We start from the raw sequence: 11,234 nt of genomic DNA on the forward strand, positions 1-11,234 counted from the left end.
GTATTAAAAATAAATATCATGCCACTTATTGAACTTTATACTGTGCAACAGATCTTTTTAGGTAAAACCTGAATGTTTTTTCTCCATTTGAAAAATTATTTTAATATATTTAAAAATAAAAAAAAATTATACCTTTTCTTCAAAATGCAAAACAACATTTTCTGCCCTGTAGCGGGTAAATATTAAGTTAAAAATATGCCTTTTTTGCTGGGATGTAGTACATTTTCTGGGCATTCCGAAAACATACACAACTGATAGTTGACGATTTTTGATTTATGACGTTCTTGAAAGGAGTGAGCGATATGTAGGAGTTCCAAAACTTTGAGCAGTGTGGTTGTCAATAATGGGTAGAATTGGTGAATGCTTCATGTGTGTAAAGTGTCACTTAATCTTTATAAAATTAAACAACTTTGTTTTAACCACTTTTTTTATTATGAGTACACTTTAACCTACCGGTTTCGACAAGAACCTTGTCGTCGTCAGGGTTTATTAAATTCTAAAACATTAAAAACATTAAAATACTAATAATTAATAATATTCCCTTACCAAAAACTTCCACACACTCCGTAAAAAATCCTAAATGTTTTCTGCTTTACGTACGCGCGCGCGGCTTCATACTGTTTTTGGGTGATTCCATTAGTTGTTATTTCGCTCACTCCTTTCAAGAACGTCATAAATCAAAAAACTTGATTTTTCAGGAGAACGTTTTTAATGTTTAAAAATATAACACAATGTATTAACAATAAATATCAAGCCACTTATTGAACTTTTTTCTGTGCAACAGATCTTTTTAGGTAAAACCTGAAGGTTTTTTCTCCATTTGAAAAATATTTAGTAAATTTAAAAAAATAATAAAACAATACCTTTTCTTCAAAATTCAAGAACAACACTTTTTGCCATGTAGCGGGTAAATATTTAGTTAAAAATATGCCTCTTTTGCTGGGATACAGTACATTTTCTGTGCATTCCGAAAACATGCACAACTGAAAATTGTCGTTTTTTGATTTATGACGTTCTTGAAAGGAGTGAGCGATTTGTTAAAAATAACATTTAGGATTTTTAACGGAGTGTGTGGAAGTTTTTGGTAAGAGAATGTAATTTATGATGAGTATTTTCATGTTTTTGAAGTTTTAGAATTTAATAAAACCTGATGATGACAAGGTTCTTGTCGAAACCGGTAGGTTAAAGTGTACTAATAATAAAAAAAAGTGGTTAAAACAAAGTTGTTTGTTTAATTTTTATAAAGTTTATAAAATGTGTCACAAAGTATCTGCGAAAAACATTTAAGAAATCTCACTTTATCACTTAACCAGCCTATGACAGGTCACAAGCCCTGTAAATATTTCATATTCTTCTTTATCTACGTTGATATGTCAAAATGCGTAACGTTATGCGTTCTGCATTCGTTATGCAAGTGCAATGATATGTAAATGGGTCGATAACGAGAATTACTTTGTTTGTATTGACATGTGGATTATTTCCTGGCCTCCGATTTAATCGTTATCAGCGCAATGGGCGCCTAGATTTTAAATTCGATTAAAATCCAAGAAAAACATACAAAATTATCAAGAAAAAACAAAAATGATTCATATTTCATATTTTATATTATTATTGATATTTTTAGGCGTCTACTTTATGCATTTTTAATTTAAGTGAACATAGTAAATACCATTATTTTTAAAAATCTACTGTGACACGTGTTTCGATGCATTCCCCATAATTTTCAAACACCGTATGTGAAGCTAATTCTAAATTTTAGAGTTGGGTCCTTGGGACTTTGAAGGTTGAAGAGGGGGTAGGAGGTGTTTCTTATTTTTATTTATTAATTTAATTTTAATTATTATGTCCGCCTCCGTAGTGCGATGGTCAGCACGCTCGGCTACCGTTCTGGAGGTCCCGGGTTCGATTCCCAGGGGGAGGTCAAATAAATATAAGTGATTTTTTCACTGTAATATTTATTCAATATTACCCTGGACTGGTACCTGAAGCGGAGGGCTGATCACCTTTCCTTCATGTGTAAAACGATCGAGATAACACTGCGTTTATATGAAGCAGTGCCCTATGCACCATTGGGGTGCGCATAAGGGTTTTATTTTATTTTTATATAAAGTTAAAGTTAGTAGTAAATACCAATATAAAATACCTTTTTTTTCACCCCCCCTGGGAATTGAACCCGGGACCTCCAGCACGGTACCTAAACACGCTAACCGTTACACCACGGAGGCGGACACCTCTACTGCCTACCCAATTCATTCTCAGTGCACGCCACTGACCCCAACAAATAATGGATCATTCCCATGGTGCGTTATTATTAGCTAATAAATTAATATGAAAAATCACAAGACTATCGGTAACATTCTTATTGAAATCTGTAGTAAAGTAAGGGAGATATGAAGGTTTAAACATTAGATATTTTAATAAAACGAAAAACGGACACCGCTATACGTCATCAAATTTTACGTCATCGGGTGTGTTATGGGGCGTATCCCTTTATGTATCTGCTTTATAGAGCTGTAATAGTAGTAGTGTGGATTCGTTTATGTGACGTCATTCGTTGCCAACTTACGAAAACAACGTTTTTACGAAGGCGACTTTTGCAAAAGAAAATGATGTATGAAAATATTGATTATATCGGCTGTTATAAACACAAAACGAGTCTAATATTGTATTTATAATATACTTTATAAGTTAAATATGTTAAATTAGGTATTCCTTCCGAGTGATAATACCCTATCCTATACTGCGGAATAGACTGACATAAGGCGGTAAATTTTTACTAGTTCTTTTGTATTTAGGATGTTACATATGGTTTTGAAAATATTATGTAAAAAAATATTGCCTCTCGACACTCACCTCAGCACGTAAGCGTCCACTTGCTCGCTGTGCGTGAAAGAAATAATTTCACAGCGAACAATCTTCAACAAGCTCTCCCATTTTTGTCTGAAACAAGAAGAAAAAAATGTCAAACAAATGGCGGGATTCTCGTCCGCCATCAGCGTCCCGGGGACTGTCGGCGGTGTGAGTAGTTTAGTAGTCTCCGACCGCCATCGTCCAATCGATAATGAAATATAGCCCTTTTAGACATGACAATAGGCACTATTTTGGCTTATGGCGACTGGCGCCAGACAAGGTCACTTGGTTTTTGAGACAAAATGATGAAAGGGAGCGCCTCCGAACGCGATTGATTAAATTGGACCAAAACCATATTTATGCCAATTTCGCGTTTATGTAATAAATGGGCTGTTCAATTAATACGTAAACTGACGTCATAAAACAATTTTTTTAAGTGTCGGGTTGTGGTCCCGGGTCGTGGTCCCGTGGCTAGTGTCGCGGACTCTTGAGTCAGAGTTTCTCGGTTCGAACCCACTCTACCACAATTTGATACCTATTTCTAATAATGGGCCGCTTAGGCTCACAGAAATTGAAATATTTGTGTAAATAATAAAAACACAAATATTTCATTTAACATTTAACGTAATTGATATTTTTGCTTTAAACACCGTTTTTGTGTGGAAAAAATATGTTTTTATTCAAAATACATATATGGTTTAGAAAAGAAAACAGTAATTGAAAGGTGAGGAGTAAAAAAAAAACATTTTTTTGTGGTAAATTTCTAATATGTATCCTGAAAAAAATGTGCGCGGACAACACGTGTGGCTTTTCGCGCAGCCGGTCACGTACTGAATTGTATATTTAAGACTACACCCTTAAACGTATTCCACAATTTCTACATCCACGAATCAGGAGGGTAGAATCGATCAGCTTGCCTTGTAATTAATGATAAGTTAACAGTGCGTCGATATATATAAAATATAGTGCACATATAATCGCTCACTCCTTTCAAGAACGTCATAAATAAAAAAACTTGATTTTTCAGAAGAACGTTTTTAAAGTTTAAAAATAATACACAATGTATTAAAAATAAATATCAAGCCACTCATCGAACTTTTTAGTGAGCAACAGATCTTTTTAGGTAAAACCTGAAGGTTTTTTCTCCATTTGAAAAATATTTAGTGTATTTAAAAAAATAATTAAACAATACCTTTTCTTCAAAATGTAAAAACAACACTTTCTGCCCTGTAGCGGGTAAATATTAAGTTTAAAATATGCCTCTTTTGCTGGGATATAGTACATTTTTTGGGCATACCAAACTCAAAATTCACGATTTTTGATTTATGACGTTCTTGAAAGGAGTGAGCGATATATAAAAGCAGCCACAATACAGTTTCCTCATTACAATTATGCTGAATCGACGGAATGAGTTCAATAAACTGGAAGATAAGATGAGCTCACTGAGTAAGCTTTATAAATACACGCATAATGCACAATAAACCACAGTATATTATGGATAATTATGCAACTCGAATCATGATAAGATATTTTCAATACAAATTTCACTTATTAAATACCACTTTTTCTTAAAACCTATAGTGACGCGTGTTTCGATGCATTCCACATCATTTTCCGATGGGAAGAGCTACCGCTAAGCTAAATATTGATCTGTTCCATGTATCTGGGGGAGTATATATCTATTCCGAAGTGGGATTCTTCTACATCTTTAACAAGAGTGTTCTTGCTTACTTTATAATTTTTATGTTAATATATATATACTCTTTAAATACTAGTTTGTAACGTATAAGTTAATTTTTACTGAATTTTTAAATTAGGCATTACGGTGTTTGAAAATGGTGCGGAATGCATCGAAACACGTGTCACAATGGATTTAAAGAAATAGTGATATTTACCAAGTGAAATTTCAATTAAAATGCATAGATATTGCCGCAAAGTGACTGCCGAATTTTTTCGATATCTTGTATAAGGTCTTCCCTTATAACGTTTGCAGCAGCTTTTTCTTATAATGGTGGTCCCCCGTATAACGCAATAGGTCCGTATATTCGGCCAAGTCATTCCCGCAAGTTAAAATGTAAAAATACAATTAAAAAACATTAGCCTCCTATAACGCGGAGCCTATCTCAACGTTATGGGGGGTTTACTATATATGTCGTTAAGTGTAAGCTGCATGTGACCATTTTCTTTAATGACATTTTATAAATATCTTTTTAACTTAACGCAATTTTTCCAAACGCAATTATAACCCTTCGATTAATGGCTGTAAGTGTTCAATGTATTGAGATAACAAAATGATGTTTTCTACGAATATTGGTTAGTTATAGAAAATAAAAAATTAAATCACAACATTTTTGGGCGAGTCCAAATCCTTGTTCACAAATCTGGGTTTCTCCACTTTTTTATTATTATGAGTTATTTTTACATTTTGACATCCCTCAGTATAGATGAAGCAGAATAAAGAAGTCTGAGTATTTACAGCGCTTATGATCTGTCATAGGGTGGTTAAGTGATCACTTTACAAACGTGCAATATTCGACAACCACACTACTCATTCTTTTTTCCTAGAAACTAATACGTATATCATAAATCTCATGATGCTTCATGTTTGAGTTCACTGGATCCATCTATGGTTGGTTGGAGAAGGCTTTAATTTAGCAGATAATATTACTATTCAATTGAAGTAGAATGTTATGCGTGTGTAAATACTTTCATATTCTTCTTCATCTATGTTGAGATGTAAACTGACTAACTAACTAACTAACAATTACATATCGCTCACTTCTTTCAACAACGTCCTATATCAAAAAAACTTGATTTCTCAGAAGATCGCTTTTAAAGTTTAAAAATATAATAAAATGTATTAAAAATAAATATCAAGCCACTTATTGAACTTTTTTACTGTGAAACAGATCTTTTTAGGTAAAACTTGAATGTTTTTTCTCCATTTGAAAAATATTTAGTATATTTAAAAAAATTATTTAACAATACCTTTTCTATAAAATGCAAAAACAGCACTTTCTACCCTGTAGCGGGTAAATATTAAGTTAAAAATATGCCGCTTTTGCTGGGATATAGTACATTTTCTTCGCGTTCCGAAAACATGCACAAATGAAAATTGACGATTTTTGATACATGGCGTTGTTGAAAGGAGTGAGCGATATAAGTTATGGTAAGGGTTTTAAATGTGATTTTATATAATTTCATAAAAAAAGGATTTTTAGTGTCAATTTAAATAATATATGGGTGAATCTGAAACCGTTGGTTCACATACCCTACTGCACATTTGTTTCGACTCACAGTTTTCTTCCCCACAACAACGATAAACGATAATTTGCTGAAAACAACTTTCACAACATATTGAGTATGTACGATCAAGTCCAGAGTGGTTTTAAATTAATATTGGAGTAAAAAAATAACTTATATTTACAACATTTTGAGTGTGTCCAAAACTTGTTCACAAAATCTGGATTATTTCCGATTACAGGAGTTATTTTCATTTTATTTTTTGTTTAAGTATTTGGACACACTCAAAATGTTGTAAATAAATTATCCGGTCAAATTATAGGCTTAAATAATAAAAATGCAAGTGGTATTTTCTGGCGTTTCTCAAGTGTGTGATTATAATCCAGGATTCGGACCTCAGATACTAATATAAGAGTTTCTGCTTAGTAAAAAGCTTCTTTATATCTCACCAATAGATGTCTCTAGTGAAGTTCTAGTGATTCAAGAACAAGGTTTCTAAATCGGTTCATATATATAGAACTTCCAAGAATTTGAGTAGTGTGGTTGTCAATAATGGGTAGAATTGGTGAATGATACACGTGTGTAAAGTGATCACTTAAACCAGCCTATAACGGTCGTCAGCCCCGTAAATGCCCAGACTTCCATATTCTTCTTCATCTTTGATGAGATGTTAAAAACAAAAAAAACTTATATTTATATATGGTATTGACTCCACGACGGTAGCCAAACGCGCTAACCACAACAATAGGAAGACGGACCAAATTAATTTACGATATAATTATTAATAATTCGAAAATTTTCGGTATAAATTAACATAATATATTATTTATACCGAATTTTCTTTTATTACTGAAAACTTTATATGAATTAACAAATTATTGCGATATATTTGTCTCTGAATCTTATAAGAATCTCACAAGACTCATATTACTGCAATTAGTTTTGATTTTTCCTTTTTTTCTTTACTTGCGTGTGTTAAAAAAGATAAATATAAAAAGTATGTAAAAAGAACTTTATTGACAAGACACATAGGGTGGCTTGGTGGGTCTTCCCAAAAAATATATTATGTATATGTGTAGATGAATGTATGTATTTATGTATTTTTTTAACAAATAAATGAAATTCTGAACGAAATAAATCAAGTCGACGTCATGTCAACTTTATATTGATTACATTTAGGTAGGGACGTCAGTCCTGAGCTCTGGATTTATGGCTTTCGGAGTGGAATGAGTTTGATGGGGTGTAGACGATAAGTGAACCTGAGATGTTCTGCATGACAGTAAAAAATGCTACCCACTTCACTGCGGAAGTGAACAAAAAGAAGGCATTCTTTAAAATAAAAATAAATCATCCCATCTTCGAATTTGTAGATTTTAGACGTCCGATTCAAATTCTGGATGCCTTCAGATAGAAAATCGTAAAGTGTACCAAAGCGATAATGGCGGATGAAAGTCTAGAAAATTCGCCAATCTCCCCATACCACCTTTGTTTATATACTATTTCACCCGGTAAAATATATACAAATTTATGTGCGTGACGTAATTATACACTATACATTTGCGAGATTTTCGGCGCCCGCGCATCGTACCTGTGCTCCAGCCGGGCGAGTGAAAAATTTGCGACAACTGTTGCGACTTTCTGAATGGCAATAAACAATGTCATCCCGCAAAAAGGATCGCATCCCTTCGAAAAATAAATAGGTTTGCCAAAACTATTTCGTACCTTGGAATTTTCCTCAAATCGGCGTTCTTCGTGGGAACGAACCAAATCTCCAGTAATTTCTCTACACCTTCGAAAAACGGCACATCTTTATCACAATTACTTAACATTTCGGTTTCAGCCATCGCTACGCTGCCTCAACTTATATTTATCTAAATAAATAACTTTTGGGTATAGAAAATACTAGTTCAATCTTTGTAATGTGCCGGACGAGCACTCCCGCGCTAAGTCTATAGAAAACTGACAGCAAAATACTTCGATTTCTCGCCGTAGACCGGCCCGGCGTGATGCGCGGTATAGCACGTGGTCTGCGCATGAATTTCGCTGCTGCTTTTATACAGTACGACAAAAAATATTTTATGTCGACAATCTTGTCTTCGGATTGGCGAGGCCGCCACCGTCGCCATCGGTGATACAAAAATGATTTTGACCATGCAAAAATTTACATAAATGCATGAAAATGAGATTAGTTCTATTTTTGACCGTTTTACATCATGTTTGTGTAATATATTCGATAACATCACAACAGCTGTTATCGGTCAACCGGTTTTAAGTCTTACGACGATTATAGCCAGCTTTCGTTTTCAGCTTTCAGAATTGCGAACGGTTTGTCGTTCGGAATTTTGCATGGATTTATTCCATGCAAAATTCCGAACGATAAAATAGTATTTTTAATTTTAAAAAAAACAAGCGCCTTGGAATTTTCACTCATGAAATTAAAGTAGGTAACTTTAAACATAAAGAGTAAACCCAATCACTCACAAGTATAGGCTATAACACTTTCAAAATTGAAACCTAAGTAGTGCCAAGATAAGTTGTGTGGCATAAGCCGTAGCTAGATTTCAGAGTCACTTGGACGTTAGGTAATAAAAAAGCGCGGAATATATGCATTTGGAATTCCGAAAGGGAAAAACGTCGGCGGAGAAACGTGTGGGGGTAGGCATGTCAGGTTGCCTATTTATTTTTCGTATTATTCTAGCCTAGGACAATCGGAAAAATAATCAAAATATTTTTTTTTCATAAAAATATTATACGTTTTTAATCTAAAACTAAGCAAAGAAGGTTGCGTTATGGCAAGGGGTAAAACTTAATATTTAACAAAAATTGTAATTACAAGTCAAAGCGTTTGGCCAACATGCGAACAGAACAAAGTACCCTCTTTCGCAAAATTATATTTATACATTACATATATTTTCATATTGTAATGAATTCTTACACATTTCTAGACTAGTCTAAAAATATTTTCAGCATGTATTAAATTAAAGAATATAACTTTTAAATATTAGTAAATATACATAAATGCAATATTACATACAAGTAAACATTTTGGAATGAAGCTTTTTTAGGGACGGCAGAGAGAATTGGCCTGGATCAGCCGAAAAAGTGAAACGTTTAAATGTAAGCTTGTAGTATTCTGGTTTAAAACTTACGTCACATTGCAATGTTTACTCTAAATATCAACGGTCGATGAATAATGGTTAAGTGGAAATGCGATGACTGACCATTCTCTGTAAATGTCTTTGCACTGTTCCGTCTGTCTGCTGTGCTGGTCGGGGTTGTGGGCGTCTGTGTACCGGCCAGCGTCGGGTCGGATCTAGCTGACTAAGTGAACTGAATACTAATCCCTTTTACTGCCTAAGCACCAGGGTACTTTTAGAATATTTGGCGACAGATTTACAAACTTGTATTTATTTAGATTGGCAGTGACATGTAAATTGAAAGCTTTCAAATGTAAATTCACAGTAAAATCGGGATACAATGTTATATTGTTTCACATTTTCAATAAATTTCGCAACTTGGTTAAAAAAAAAATGCTTAGCAAAAGCAGATCTGTCAGGAAGCCTAGATGCTTCTGTATCAGATCTGGGCATGCGGTGGGACAGCTTTTAAATAAATATCAACGGATGTGACAGATATTTTTTTCAACAAATTCAGTATTATCAAAATGGATATTTTTATTTTGATACATTTAAAATGTAAAATTTCACATTATTAGAAGTATATTCAAACATATTTTTGCTGAGAAAATAATTGGACAAAATGCCAATAATTAGAGTGGTGATTTCAACACCGACTTCAACTCGGACGAAGCTCAAACATTGATAAGATTTTTGGATGAAAAATTAATTTTAAAATTCAACACTGCCAAAGGTCAGTCTAAAACCAGATAAGACTCTACCATCGACGCAGCATTCTCTCGTTATTTAGAAAATTTGCAGTCTAAATTATTTATATCATACTTCGGCTATCATAAACCCATCATTTCTTTGGTACTGTATGAATTAATGGAAATTGATAAATGAAATAATTATTTCATTCATATTATTTTTTGACATCTCATCAAAGATGAAGAAGAATATGGAAGTCTGGGCATTTACGGGGCTTACGACCGTCATAGGCTGGTTAAAGCGATCACTTTACACACGTGTAACATTCACCAATTCTACCCATTATTGACAACCACACTACTCAAATTCTTGGAAGTTCTATATATATGAACCAATTTAGGAACCTTGTTCATGAATCACTAGAGACATCTATTGGTGAGATGTAAAGAAGCTTTTTACTAAGCAGAAACTCTTATATTAGTATGTGAGATCCGAATCCTGGATTATAATCACACACATCGCTCACTCCTTTCAAGAACGTCATAAATCAAAAATCGTAAATTTTTAGTTGTGCATGTTTTCGGAAAGCCCAGAAAACGTACTATATCCCAGCAAAAGAGGCATATTTTTAACTTAATATTTACCCGCTACAGGGCAGAAAATGTTGTTTTTGCATTTTGAAGAAAAGGTATTGTTTAATTATTTTTTAAAAATATACTTAACATTTTTCAAATGGAGAAAAAACCTTCAGGTTTTAAGTAAAAAGATCTGTTGCACAGTAAAAAGTTCAATAAATGGCTTGATATTTATTTTTAATCAATTGTATTATATTTTTAAACTTTAAAAACGTTTTCCTGAAAAATCAAGTTTTTTGATTTATGACGTTCTTGAAAGGAGTGAGCGACATGAGAAATAATGTTGTAAATTATTTCATTCAATTGAAAGAGATTTTCTTCAATTAAATCCCACATAACCATTTTCTAATTCAGAAATAATAAAATCGCGTACAAATGCAAAGAGAGCAATGCATGAAATCGACTGTTTCTACAATGTAAAAAGTTTCACTTTAAGTGCATTTTCAATGTAGAGCTAATTCACATCTTCTCCATCCACCTCTAAGCCTATGCATTCCTGAGGGACATAACCTCTTCTACCACTGCCATTTGCCAGGTTCCAATCGTTTAAATTCCAAATCCTGGATTATAATCACATATATGGGAAACGCCAAAAAATATCATTTTCATTTTTATTATTTAAGCTTAAAATTTGACCAGAAATTTATTTACAACATTTTGAGTGCGTCCAAATACTTGA

The 11,234-nt window shown here is 33.3% G+C and overlaps 1 protein-coding gene across 4 annotated transcripts in view; it reads right to left on the reverse strand.

Annotated features, from left to right (window-relative positions):
• SamDC (S-adenosylmethionine decarboxylase) overlaps nt 1–8,054 on the reverse strand; it is a 42,683-nt gene extending 34,629 nt beyond the window's left edge. For all 4 annotated transcript variants that reach the window (XR_015837569.1, XR_015837568.1, XM_088260376.1 and 1 more), the window contains exons 1-2: nt 7,816–8,054; nt 2,854–2,940 (exon numbers count right to left, since the gene is read on the reverse strand). Coding sequence is in view for 2 of the 4 variants with exons in the window: in XM_088260376.1 (XP_088116502.1) it covers nt 2,854–2,940; nt 7,816–7,937 (209 nt within the window). In the remaining 2 variants the exon portion in view is untranslated. The remainder of the gene's footprint in view (nt 1–2,853; nt 2,941–7,815) is intronic.
• Between the last annotated feature and the right edge of the window lie 3,180 nt (nt 8,055–11,234).

Source organism: Brachycentrus maculatus, unplaced genomic scaffold, assembly GCF_059751285.1.
Source record: "Brachycentrus maculatus isolate JH-2025_06_01 unplaced genomic scaffold, ASM5975128v1 h1tg000134l, whole genome shotgun sequence".
Taxonomy (NCBI): Eukaryota; Metazoa; Arthropoda; class Insecta; order Trichoptera; family Brachycentridae; genus Brachycentrus; species Brachycentrus maculatus.